This window comes from Lissotriton helveticus, chromosome 6 (assembly GCF_964261635.1).
Source record: "Lissotriton helveticus chromosome 6, aLisHel1.1, whole genome shotgun sequence".
Taxonomy (NCBI): Eukaryota; Metazoa; Chordata; class Amphibia; order Caudata; family Salamandridae; genus Lissotriton; species Lissotriton helveticus.
The window spans coordinates 1380523247-1380537465 of record NC_136067.1 but is presented as its reverse complement, the minus strand read 5'-3'; the positions used below and the strand labels follow the sequence as shown (position 1 = coordinate 1380537465).

Sequence of the window (14219 nt, the reverse complement as noted above, 5' to 3'; positions counted from 1 at the left end):
TGGCAGCCCTTGTGATATTCAGCGTACCTAGATAGCAGCATGGGTGTTAGCGCCCATGTATCTTAAAGACAGATAATGTCTCCTTTCTCCAAAACTGCAAGTGTGGCCTCACTCTAAAGAATCTTGGTAATTCCTTCCACATTCTAGGCCACTAAATTGGCTGTTTTTTCACGACTTTTGCTCTCCATGCCTCCATATGCTTTATGCTAGGCGTGTTTCGTTTCTCTTGGGCTAGGTTGGTAGCAATCCAGCCCCAGTCATTAGAGTTGGCTGTATAAACTGGAGTAGTGCTCTGGTTGGTAATTACTCTTTGAGCTCCTGCCAGGTATTCAGGTCGGTCCTAAATATTGAAGTGTGTGTAGCATAGACTGGTTTCAACAGTCCTTGTTCCCATTAGGAACCTTTTCATTAGACTATTTTTGGGATGTTGTTATAGGATGTGTAGGTATTTTTTCTCTCTCAATCATGCGTACTAATAACCACTAAAAAGTAAACTGCGGGTATAAGGATGGTATTAAAACACTTTCCAGGGCTTATTTTAGCGCAGGGTCCAGACTGCTCCATCTAGAATCTTTGCTTAGGGGTGGTATTGGGTTATATCCAGGCCCATATTGAAGACTCGGCCCACTATGTATGGTGCCCATACCCAGATCCCCTGGAGGATCAAAACCATTTTTGACCAGGTAGACCTTTGCTCTCTGTTTCTAAACAAACATCGAACTGCAACCATGATTGGGATTAGGGGACAATGAAGAACACTTCAAGCTGAATCTCCATTAGGCACTCCCAATAGGATATTAATAGAGGAATTGAGGTAAAGGAAGACCACCTGATCTGCAGAGGATCACACAGTTTGATAAAGCGAGAATGCCAGAATTCAAAGGTCTCGTTTGACAGAAGACTGAAACTGCGCTGCAAGACCATATACATTTCTCTTTCCGTTCTCCCTGGGTGGTCTCAAGAGAATTAACAAAGTTTGTGCAGTGTGCGTTTGCCAGCGTTCTTTTGGGTGAAAGTAGTTTAGCCTGGGGACATTATTCCTTGAGGCACTGCCTCTACGACCACAATATTTGTACTCATAAAGGAATTTTTTAAATCATATTTATTTTTGCACATCAATCTCTCTGGCTCGGTCTCATAAGCAAACATATTCCGCCCATTAGTGCCCTTACTAATGCATCTGAATAACCACAATAGAGTTATCTGCACTTTTACATGACGCAGCTCATTCTTCCTCACTGACAACATGACGGTGAGATAACATGTGGTAAGCAGCCCATTAAAGATAGGGGTGCAGCTATCAAGGCTGCACCAAGGCCCAGCGTGTAAGGGACGCACTGAATCCCCTAAGCACGATTGTCACACTTGCTGTGCCACGGGTTGAGGTGATGGTGGTGACACCACTCTCGTCGTCACGGACTGCAAAGCAATCCCGTATTACAAACGCGCAAAAAAATTGCAATAGTGCAACTCACAGAATAAAAAATGTTCATCACTCACAGCAACGTAGGGTTGCACAGGCACCTAGGCAAAACCTTTATTCTGCCAGACTGCTACCTAAAACAACTCCAAGTAAGGTGCTTTCACGTTTTACCACTAAGAAAACATAAACATGAAAAGGATGCCTGATGCATGCCTGTGCACAAAAGTGATGTGCAACTAAATACCAGGCGCACTTTTTAAAGTTTAAAGAAGTTACTTGGCACGCCTCTTCCTCAGGAAGAAATGCGTTGGTGGTGCCCTAACATGGTCTTTGAATACAGGGGGGGGGTTAAAGTTTACGACCTTCCCGGGCTCAGGCTGGTGGGAAGCAGGGGGAGAGGAAAGGAGTGGGCCGGGCTTCAGGCGCAGGCACACCCAGACAACAAAACCAGACGGGTCGGGTAACCGCAGCCTGCCTGAAGAGCAGGCGAGGCCGGCCAGGAAGGGAGGACAAAAACACAGAGAAGGCAGCCACAATGTCTTGGAGCGGCCTGCTGTCCTTCCTGAAGAGCAAGGAGTCGCTGATTTTTAACGCCGTGGTGGCGCTGCTCACCATCGGCGGCCAGCAGCTCTTCTCTTTCTTCGCCTTCAGCTGCCCCTGCCATGCGACCAAGAACCTGTACTACGGGCTGGCCTTCATCGGGGTGCCCGCGCTCATCCTCCTCATCGTGGGTTACGTCTTCAACGACCACACGTGGCGGCTGCTGACGGGCACGACGCACACGTCGTCGGCGCCGGTGGAGCAGAGCCGTCACAGCCGCCTCATGAAGTCCAAGCTGCTCTGCTTCGTCTTCTGCGACATCACGAGCCGGGCCCTGGTGGCGCCCATCACCTGGCTGGCCGTCACGCTGCTCAACGGCGCCTACTACGTCTGCGCGCTCAGCGAGTTCGCCGCCGTCGACCAGTACGACTTCTTCCGGAACGTCAGCAGGGCCGAGCGCAGGGAGATCCTGGCCTCCTTCCCCTGCCCGCAGTTCGTCCTCCCCAACCTGACCCGCGTGAGAGAGGGGGTGCTCCTGGACCTCCGGTACCAGTCTCAGGTGAGCGTGCGCCGCTCATAATAATGTCTCTTTTATAAAGCACTTTTAACAGCTGTAAATAGTAGGTGTTTCCATATTCTCTCTTGATGCAACTCCATCACCTGTGCCACCTTCGCAAAGTCCTGGATTTGTATTTATTTATTTATTTATTTATTATAGCGCTAGGTAGACCCGAAGGCATCATAGCGCTTTACAACAGTAAAAGTTCACATCAAAGATAACAAGTCTATACAGAGCATCGGAGTCAGAACGTTTTACAATAGTAAATATTCTGTGAAGAAAGGGCTAAGACCTAACATATTCACAACATAGATAAGTGCGGTAGATATTTAAGCTGCACAACGTGAAACTAACTGTAAGCATCAACAGGTTGCATGCTGAGATGTTTCAGCCTACACGCACAGTGCTTTGAATGGAAATATAGAAGTGCAGGTACTCAGGGCCTTAAGGCCTTGTGAGACTTTAGCGCTGCTGTTGCATCACTTTTTGTGATGCATCGGCGGCGTAAAAAATGCACCTGCACCCTATTTTAAAAGTGACACATCTAAGCAGATACGTAACTTTGTAAAGCCCGGCGCTACATGATACCTGCTTCAGGTATAATGTATGCAGGGTAGGCGTTCCCACCGTAGAAGTGGCGCAGCAGTGCCACTTCTAGGACGCCACTGCGTCAACATTTTAAGCCTGCCTGTCTAAGCTGGCGTAAGACTGACGCAGGCCCTTTCACATGGGGCTTGCCCCATGTGAAAGGCGACATTCCTGGAGTTGCGTTCTTTTTTGTGACATACTCCAATAAAGCTTCATTACTGCGCCTACAGATACGTCAGAAATACTGACGTATCTGTAATTCCTTGCGACATGATGCGTCATACAGTAAATATGACGCATCCATCATGTCGCAAGGAGAGCACAATGAAAACTGTTGCATGGCTGTTTCCATACATCGATGGAACAGTTTTCATAAATAAGGCCCTCAGTCTATAGAGTACCTGTTTGCTCCAGAGGATTGCCGGTACTCTCCAATTAAATGTATTGCAGCATTCCTGAGAAGTGCAGGTAATCTCCTTGTTACCGGATAGTAGCTGCCTGCCTCAGGCATTCATGCGCCGTATAAATTAAAAAATCAAATCACACACAGTGTTAAAAGCACAAGATTCAGAAAGCACCGTGGTGTTGGCCAAAATGCTAGTATTGCTTTAAAGTGTGACTTGTGGTCACATGGAACGTTTGCCAATTTACCGGTACTCACTGTACCGACCTTAGAATGATGGAAGGCTGAGTTGACCTTGCTTCAGACTCATGATCTGCTGCAGATCAACGCATATGTCAGCAGCGAGAGTTAATTCACTGAGCCATCCAGCGGGCTTGTGTCTGTGAAATCAGCAGGTCTGTAAGATGCCATGTTCCCTTACCTGGTGCCAGTAATGCACCCAGTCCTATATTTGAATTTAGGCACATGTAGTTTTGTTCTGATTTGCGGATTAGGGACGGATTTCAGAGCAGCAAGTATCAAAACGCGACCCAGTCTTCAATGAGCTGCTAATAGTTATTGACACGGGTCTCTTTGACAGCATTCAAAATTCTGTTGCATCTTAAATTCAATGAATTAAAACCGTAAGTCCGCCGTTTTGATTTTTATGTTGGGCTTGCGTAAAACATTCACGGTTCCACAAGAGCGGGTTAAGAGGGCAGAGGACATATCGAGAGTCTGAGGGATGGAGAAGGAGAAATGAACAATTCGTGTAGAGTGTTAGAAGTAAAGAGACTGAGAGGAAGACAGAACCGTTTTAAAACTTAAAGGGACGGGCAGAAGCAGGGCTTTAAGTGGGCCGGGTCTCCAGGGGTCTGAGCACCGGGAGTTTTTTAAAAGGGGCCTCGAAACGGGTCTCTATCGGGCTCTGTTTTGAGCACTGACACAGTCAATTCGTTTTTTTCCGGACTGCAGTGACAGCTGTTTGCAGTGTCACTGCAGTCGGGAAAAAAGTGCCAGGGCGCAAAACAAAGCCCGATAGAGACCCGTTTCGAGACAGCAGAGTAGTAGAGAAGTTACAGCATGACGTTATGCCAGGTGAGCGTTGTGGGGGAAGGGAAATACTTTAAAGAGTCATTTTCTTTCTGGATTTCCCTTCTCTTTCTGAAACTCAGGAGTAGCAACATTGTGCGTGGTAGGGTCACCAGGGATTTAATTGGAAGCTTTGTCAATATTATATACAAGTCATAATTGCAGCTTTTTTATCTTCTGAAACTAATAACCATTGACAAAGCCAATATTCTTTACTTATTGTAGGTATGAGGTTACTTGTATCAAATATCTGAATGCAATGACAGAAACAGCAAAATACAAGTCGGGCGGCACACTATGCGAAGCACAGATTTTTTGAGTAAGTGATTTAAAGCCACGCCCCTAATTACACTGGCCACGCCCCTTTGAGAACCCCCCCCGTTTTTTCATCCCACTTAAAGCCCTGGGCAGAAGGCAGCGATGGAGAGCAGGCAGGGAGTGTGACACGAGGATGAGATAACAGCAGAGTTGTGCACGAGAAGTGAAAGTAACAAAATGAAAGAGAAGTTCTAGGATAAGAGAACAATAAACACTGATAAATAGAAGGTCAGCGTAAAGTTAGAGATTGGTAGAAAAGCCCAAATAGAGAACTGTAAGTTTGCCTCCGAGGGGAATTAAAGAGTGAGGGAGTCTCTAATGCTCGTGTTGTGTTTTAAAGGGAAGCTAAGTGGCAACTATTATTTTGCATTCGCCCACCTTTTGTGTGTTAGATAAAACGAGCTTTCCTAGAGAAATCCATTTGTACTGAACAATGTGTATTCAGCTATCTTTTTCTGTCAGGATCCTACCTTTAAGAGAAAAAGCCAATTGGGCTGGGAGAGGCCCATGAGTTGACACAGTTTAACGTTGCAAGGAGAAACTGATTTTTATTGGACTGTTGTGTGCCTAACGCGTTACTGCAGACCCTCATGTGTGTAGTGAAAAGGTTCCTTCGTCGTGCCTTTTATAGGTCGAAGCTGGGTGTGCGCACATTACCTCCTCGTCAAGCCCCTCCTTAATTAATTACATAGCGAGGCCGCCGCGCCTCACAGATACAACCACATCTCTCCTAAAATGTTAAAATACCCATCCTGACCTCCTGTTTTAGTTGACACAAGCCCCCACATAATCCAGTTGTCCTGGCCACAACAGGGGGAGGGAGGAGTTAATTAATTAGGGTGAAGACATACTCGAAGTTATGCAATGACCCATAAGTGTTTTTTGAAGCATTTCCACTGAGGCAGCCACTGGAGTAGAATATGCAATATGGGGAAGTGCCTGCTGCGTTGAATGTAGCAGGTAAATTGTGTAACTACTTTTCTGTACTGTGGCCTCAATGGCACAAGTTTCCAACCCTGAGCTTTCTAAATGCAGACCACGAGGCACTGCGGCGTTTTTTTCATCCAATACTGGAGTATCGTTTCCCACTACAGAGCCTCTGTGATATTCTCAGGCACCCCAGGTATACTACTTTCCCCCACCCCAGAGGTCACTAGGCACCCTTTGATGCAAAGCACACTCGTTATTGGTAGAAAACATTACCTAGGTTTCAATGTGGCGATTGAAGTCTCAAATTAAGTATTGGTTTGATGAAAACTGAATAGTTTCCAGCCGCATTTTTTGGCCATTACCTTATTTAGCAAAGCCTGTGTAAACAGCACTTCCTTCTCATCGATAGGTGAAGTCCAGCCAGTAGGGTATCTCTGTAACACTTATTTGTGTGGTCTGCCCCTTACTTATCATACCAATTGTACTGGTAGACATTTTATACTTCTCATTGTACCCTCTTGATACTGGGATGAGGACACTCATTACTTTTGTGATAAACAAGGTTAAACTAATCAAAAAGGTAAAAATCTCGGTTGTGTTGAAGGAGGAGGGCGTGAGTAGGTATTCGTTCTCCCATCATGCAGAAGAGTTTTGTTGAACCCCTCTATACCTATATTATGGCCTGGGTCCCCTTCGCTCCGGTATCTCGTGCATCCACGAACATTCCTTAGTTCACAAATAAGCACATGACCATCACGAGTTTTTTTTTTTTTTTAGCCGTATAACCGATGGTTGTTAAATCTGCCTTTGAAGTAAAGCACGAGCTGGTGTGCCAGTCTACACAGATGATCTTTAAGTAGGCGCAACTAAAGAAGAATTCGTTCTTCACTTGACGTCTGTAATTAGCGTTTTTTTTAATCTAACAAGCTGCTTGAGTCAGCAAAAGATGTCAAGCTCTTAGCTCAGCTCTGTTCACTGTGCCTCGTAGGGTAACTGATGCCTTTAGCGTCTTATCAAAAAGGAAGAGTTATAGTATTTTAGTAACCTGTGATTCATACATTTCAGGTATGATTTACAGATAGCTTATTATAAACTATCCATTAGTACCGCATTATAGTAAGGTTGCTATGCTTTCTTCACTGTTACTGATTTCCAGTTTAAGTCAGATAAAAATATCGACGTGTCGAATTTAGTGACTAAAATATCGATTATCACTATACCGAAGGCAAGTCTTTATTTTCTATTATTTACCCAACATCTGCTTACTTTGAATAGTATTGAATAGTACATATTTTGGTGTTTTATTATTGCACAAAATATAGTGCCATAAAACCCATTATATCATAGGGAACTATGAAATATGGAACCTATTTCACATTTGCCTTTGTAATAAGGATTCATCCTCATAATGACAGCCCACACCACTGAGCAGATCTATTACATTACCAGGGATTCTAGGTTTATTATGTGGCAGGGAAGAACACACTATGTAGCAAGTTTATATAAATTACGCAGCAAAAAATACAGATTATGCAGCATATTCTCTGACAGTATTCTCTTCATTCATTTTAGCTAGAACAATAGTTCTGGTGTAATCTGCAAATTTTACAGATTATGTACAAATGCAGTAAATGTATGATTCTGCAGTCAGAGTAAATCACACAATCTCATAAATCTTGCCATCAGACACTTTTTTCCAGCATTTTATTCAAGAAAGGTAATCAAAATCTAGACATTCTAATTCCAATCAGTTTCCATTGTTAGTTGCATTTTGAACAGCTTGGTCATACTAACGACCCCAAAATAAACATGCAATATAAAAAATACATAACCGGTACCAGGTGTAATATGGTCTGATATTGCCATCTTTGGATTCTGGTGACCTTTACAAACCACTTGGCCTTTGGCCTTGTGGTTTATGATGTGACCAGAACTTATACATATTCTCATCATGAAGGTAAATATATGTAGCACAGACACCGGTGAGGCCACAGGAAGGGCTGCAGGCCCTTGCCCGTCCCCCTCATATTTGTTGGCTCAGGGTAGCGAGATCGTAGTCAAGGGCATTCTGCTCCCCCACCCTTGCTGTCCCATCGAGAGCGCAGTCTCCAGCAGCACAGCTGGAGGGCTGGAGAGGGGCTTCCCCTCCCTCCTTATTTCAACCCCCCCTCCACCTCCCTCAGACTGAGCACCCTACGATGAGGCCGAGCAGCGAGGGAGGCCATCAGGAGTATTTTGAGGCCTACCAGTTGGTTTGCAATACTCCTATGACGTTGCTGGTGTCCACTATACAGAACTCTGTCAGACAATCACTTATGGGAGAATAAAGGCAGAGGGATGACTCTTGGCTGACCACCCCGCTAAACTCGTCCCAGGCAATAGCTACCCATGGCCATCACAAGGTGCCAGGCCTCTCTGTAGGGCCAAACGTGGACTAACTTTTCACGCCCCTATGGACGGCTCAAACTGGCCGTCTCAGATACCCTCTCTTCTGAAGGCATACAACACACTATACTCCCTGTGCCGGACAAACTGAATGACGTCCTGGAAGCGATATCAAGTTTCTGTGTCTCTGTGGAGGCAAAGTTATGCTTCCTCATGGATGAGATGGGGTTCCTATGGGACGATCACTGCAAACTGGCAGACAGGGATGTATGACATTACAACGCATGCTTTTACCACGGATGCCTTTACAACGCGGTTTTTACAACGCAAACCTTTACAACGCATAGCGCTTTTGGTTGCTGGATAGTGAATAGTTTAATTTACTATTCCAACTCCAGTACCCGTGGACACTAGGGAAGGTGTTGGATAGTAAATTAAACTTATTCCCTATCCTAGAGCGCCCCCCAGCGCAATGCGTTGTAATGGTTTGCATTGTAAAAGTTGCGTCGTAAAGGCACTGCGTGGTAAAAGTTGCGTTGTAAAGGATGTTTCCCAGCAGACAGTGAGACGGAGGGTGAGAAGGCGTTAGCCTTGCTACAGCCGCAAGTGGTGGAAGATCAACACTCCATCCAGGATTTGCAGAGGATGAGCCAGGTCCTTGAGGAACACGTTGACGATGCGGTGGGCCTCTCCAGACGGAGCACCATTCGGGTCCTGGGGTTGCCTGAAGGCATTGAAGGCTGTGATCCGATATGGATTTGGAGATCTATTTTTGAACATTTGTTAAATTGGCCGATATCACTCCCTTGTACTCCTTAGATAGAGCCCATCGAGTTACGGCCCAACGGCCACCACCAGGCCCTCCACTGTGTCCGATGCTTGCAAAACTCCTTCACTTTAAAGACAATGCCGCCTTGCTGCTGGCTGCCAGGGTGAAGGGGTCATTGAGAATCGAAGACAAGACTGTCATGCACTTCCCAGATTATACACAGGCTGTACAGCGGCAAGGAGTCACCTTCTTGGGGGAAAAGAAGCAGCTGAGACAGTTAAACGCCCAATACTTTCAGTTGTTTCTCGCCCGCCTTAAGTTGCTAGTAGATGGCACCTCAATTTTCTTCTCTAAACCTGGAGAGGCTTGGGACTCGGTAGACAAATATCCCACCGCTGCCCACGAAGACACAAGCGTGGGAGCTCACCAACTGCCTTGCCCTCAGCACAAGGGAAGCGGGGTCCTCCCTCAGCTGTTTTCACACCCCTCAAAGGGCTCGGCTCTTGAGGAAATCATTGCAGACAGACAGCGGGCACTTTAAGCCGCAGCGTTCCTCGGATATGAAGCATGGACCACAGACTGGGAGGGAGGACAGCATATCTTCACTACAGAAGAAGACTCTGATTCCTCTCATGACCCCTTTGTGATTCCCAGACCCCATCCTACTGGTGATCCCGCAAACTGCAGATGACCTGGTATGACTCTCCCTACCCATCAAATGAGAACTGCTGTTTTTCAGAGGGCGCCCCCACCAATAGGTTTTTCCCCTCCCCTGCACAAGTTGCCCACTCTCCAATTTCCTTACAGGGGACAGACCACGGTTGGACCTCGGTGCCTAAAGCCAGTGCCTCCTTTCACCCCGACACATCTAGGCACAATTACACACTCTGTTGTGCCCAGCCTCCCACAAGGGTGTGTTTAAACTTGGCGTTCTCACACAGCAAAATGGTTAATTGCCCCATCGCCACGTCTCTTCATTGCTATTCGCTCATCGCTTGCGCTGCCAGGTTTGTGCGTACCACAAATGTTGTTCTCCTCAGTTGCCACACCTTTGAATAAATACCCTACACTTGTACCTGGGCCATGTTACTAAATGCAGACTGCGTCGGAGACCAGCACAACCACCATTGAAAAGGCTGCGGTAAGTCCCACATGTATGCACAGGAGTCCAGTCGGGCTCTTTCTATTACCCCTTCCATGCCTACGCATGCACTCACTAGATTCCACACCCTCAATGTATGAGGCATGCATACAGCTCGAAAACAATATGCAGTATATGCATACCTTAAGCACCAGCACACCCATATAATCTTCCTACAGGAGAGCCACACCATAACACCAGAACTACAATGCCTACAAAAGCGCTGGAGTGCCACCACCTTCTCAGCATATGCCCAGGTTGCGATGGTCTGAATTTAACCGGGGGTCCCTTTTCAGGTCCTGGGCATGACTATAGACTGGGAGGGACATATTGCGCTGTAGGGCCAGTTGGATGGCTGCAGATATTCAGCAGCATTTGTCCCTCCAACCCAGACCAGGGCTCCTTCTGGGACACACTGTCTGGGATCCTGGCTTTAAAAAACACACATCCGATGGATCCTGGGGGAGACTAATATTATGTGTTAGTCCTCCACCTGGACCATTCCCACCCACCTCTGCCTCGCTCCCCAACACACACACATTCAGCTCCCTTTGCCAATTGGGTCAAACATTGTACATTTGCAGATAGTCGGAAGGCAAAACATCGTAATGACCAGTTAACTTATATTACTCTGCACCCCACTCTTTATATGTATGCTGAGACCACATTCTCTGCTCCCAGGCCCCCTTGAGCGAAGTACACCGGACGGAATATCTCGTACCTCTATGCTTACGCAGTTGATGTGCAGTGGAGTGCCCTTCCCCCAGCCCTTGACACCAACATGGTCTCCCTGCAAAAACCAGACAGAGACCGTACCTTGTTAGCCTCCTATGGGCTGATGCCATCCTTGGAACTGACTAGATAATACTTGGTAAGTTTCTAGCGGACAGATATGCCCAGGTCCTCTGTACATTAATACACCCTGACCAGCACAGCTTTGTGCCCGGTTGGAGTACCTCCAAAAACATCTGGGGTCTCTTCTACCTACAGACTCATGCCCCAGCTGTGTATCCCAAAGCGGTGTTCCTCGTCTTGTATCTCGAGAAGCTGTTCGATACGCAGACATGGGAGTGCCTGTTCCAAGTGCTGGCCTTCATGAGGGTGGGCACCCGTCTCCTACAGTACATTAAATTGGTCTACACAAAGCCCACTTCCAGAGTGCGACTTAGAAGCAGGGATGTGGAATTCCTATAGCCCGACTCCCAGGACATATTGTTTGGGGTCAAGGGCAACAAGTTTTAATGTGTATTTTGTCCTTGGGACAAGTAGGCCCAACCCCTTGCAGCACAAACCCTTTGGCTGCCAGTTTGCAGTACCACATTAAGTATCAGGGAAGGGCACTGCCTGCAGTTCAGTTAATATGTGTGTGTATATGTTAATGCTGTTCATGGTTTTGTTTATGGTTTATTAATTGAAAGCCTTTATTTTTAGAGTGAGCGCTCTAAGTAAATGTAAGTTCTGATGCACTACTGACAGTGGTTCCAATATAAAAATGTGTACACACGGTTTCAAAGTTTAGCAATATGAGGTTATGCATATTGCTCCCAGAATGCTCTCTGATTAGATGCAATTATTTGCAGAAGCTTGAAAGCAAGATTAATGATTCTTTGCTTTCAATATAAAATGTTACCCAAAAAATGAAAGAAAAAAAACAATTTGCTAAACTACTGTAAAATTTCAGGTACCATTTCTTTGCAGCATCATTTATTAAATGTGTTGATGCATGCTCGTATTTCCCAAAAATATTCATATAGGAAAATCAGTGTAACCAATTTCAATAAGATTATGGTAAACAAAACAAGCATTGGCAAAGCCAGTAGATCTGAAATTGGTGGTCAGCTTTTTATTTGGCATTGCGTGACTTGTTTTGGCATGGTTTTTGTAAAACCTTATTGATGTGAGAGCTGGCGGGCCCTCACCATTATAACAAACATTGATAAAAGCAAAAAATATTTTTGGTCTCAAAAAAGCACACGCGGCCAAATTAGTTACTGGCACTGAACAAAACTACTTGTGAAAGAGCAGACTGCTGTCACTCTCAGTGAAGCCAGCCAATACAGAGAGTGAGAGAGAATTTTAATACACACAAAAGGTCATGGTTAACGCCAGACCAAAATGTGGGGCCCAATTATTAAAGAAAATCTCAAAAGTGAACCCTTGGTATATGTCCTTGCATTAAGTGCAGCTACATGGCTTTCGTGAATTCACAAGAATTTCCAGAAGTAGGGCAAGAAATAGTAAACCTAGAAAATATTTATTAACTGCATTTTAGCATGAGCAAATTTGCATGTGTAGATTTGCTCATGTGAAAACCGGAGTGTTTGCAAGTTCATTTTTCCTCCAACCACTTTTTTACCAACTCTGGAAGAAGGTTTACATCTGCCTTTGTCAGGAGTGAATTTCCAACATTTCTCAGTATGGGAAAAGATTAGAGAACAGTTGTTGAAAACCCTTAAAACATGCATGTTAGTTTGCACAGATCAAAAGGGCATTTCAACCCTGGAGCTATTGCTTACCACTACCTTCAGTCCCAGTATGTGGATCTGTGGAAACCTGGTAACATAAATGGATTGCTAGTATTCCAACACTACTATGTTATGAGCCCTGGCATAATTGGAAAGGCTATATAAGAGCTCTTATATAATGAGATTGCTACCATAATTTGTCACCGCACTACATGGCACTAAAGGGACAAGTGGATTTTGTTCCAGGACAAGTAGATTTATGAAGCAACCTGCCCCATGGACAAGTAGATATTTTACTAAATTCCACACCCCTGTAGAAGGCTCATTTCACCAGCCTTCTCGATGAGCTGGGGCCCAGACAGGGTTGCCCCTTATTCCCCCTCTGTTCATGATAGAGATGGAGCCGCTCGTGGTTAGTCTCCATCGGGAGGGGTGAGAATGGGGCATCCCCCTAGTCGATGGGCTACATGCGGTGTCCTTATACGTGGACAACTTGCTGCTCTGCCTCCCTGACATATGCTCAGACCTTTCCCCCCATGTGTCATGTTCCATGAATTTGCCAATGTAGTGGGTCTCCACGTTAACTGGCAGGGATGTGGAATTCCTATAGCCCGACTCCCAGGACATATTGTTTGGGGTCAAGGGCAACAAGTTTTAATGTGTATTTTGTCCTTGGGACAAGTAGGCCCAACCCCTTGCAGCACAAACCCTTTGGCTGCCAGTTTGCAGTACCACATTAAGTATCAGGGAAGGGCACTGCCTGCAGTTCAGTTAATATGTGTGTGTATATGTTAATGCTGTTCATGGTTTTGTTTATGGTTTATTAATTGAAAGCCTTTATTTTTAGAGTGAGCGCTCTAAGTAAATGTAAGTTCTGATGCACTACTGACAGTGGTTCCAATATAAAAATGTGTACACACGGTTTCAAAGTTTAGCAATATGAGGTTATGCATATTGCTCCCAGAATGCTCTCTGATTAGATGCAATTATTTGCAGAAGCTTGAAAGCAAGATTAATGATTCTTTGCTTTCAATATAAAATGTTACCCAAAAAATGAAAGAAAAAAAACAATTTGCTAAACTACTGTAAAATTTCAGGTACCATTTCTTTGCAGCATCATTTATTAAATGTGTTGATGCATGCTCGTATTTCCCAAAAATATTCATATAGGAAAATCAGTGTAACCAATTTCAATAAGATTATGGTAAACAAAACAAGCATTGGCAAAGCCAGTAGATCTGAAATTGGTGGTCAGCTTTTTATTTGGCATTGCGTGACTTGTTTTGGCATGGTTTTTGTAAAACCTTATTGATGTGAGAGCTGGCGGGCCCTCACCATTATAACAAACATTGATAAAAGCAAAAAATATTTTTGGTCTCAAAAAAGCACACGCGGCCAAATTAGTTACTGGCACTGAACAAAACTACTTGTGAAAGAGCAGACTGCTGTCACTCTCAGTGAAGCCAGCCAATACAGAGAGTGAGAGAGAATTTTAATACACACAAAAGGTCATGGTTAACGCCAGACCAAAATGTGGGGCCCAATTATTAAAGAAAATCTCAAAAGTGAACCCTTGGTATATGTCCTTGCATTAAGTGCAGCTACATGGCTTTCGTGAATTCACAAG

General features: G+C 45.1%; 1 protein-coding gene across 1 annotated transcript in view; it reads left to right on the top strand.

Moving 5' to 3' along the window:
* Positions 1 to 1148: 1148 nt before the first annotated feature.
* Positions 1149 to 14219, top strand: part of CALHM4 (calcium homeostasis modulator family member 4) — a 65528-nt gene continuing 52457 nt past the window's right edge. Inside the window, exon 1 of the mRNA XM_078649156.1 lies at positions 1149 to 2522. Coding sequence (XP_078505282.1) covers positions 1959 to 2522 — 564 coding nt within the window. The 5' untranslated portion in view covers positions 1149 to 1958. The remainder of the gene's footprint in view (positions 2523 to 14219) is intronic.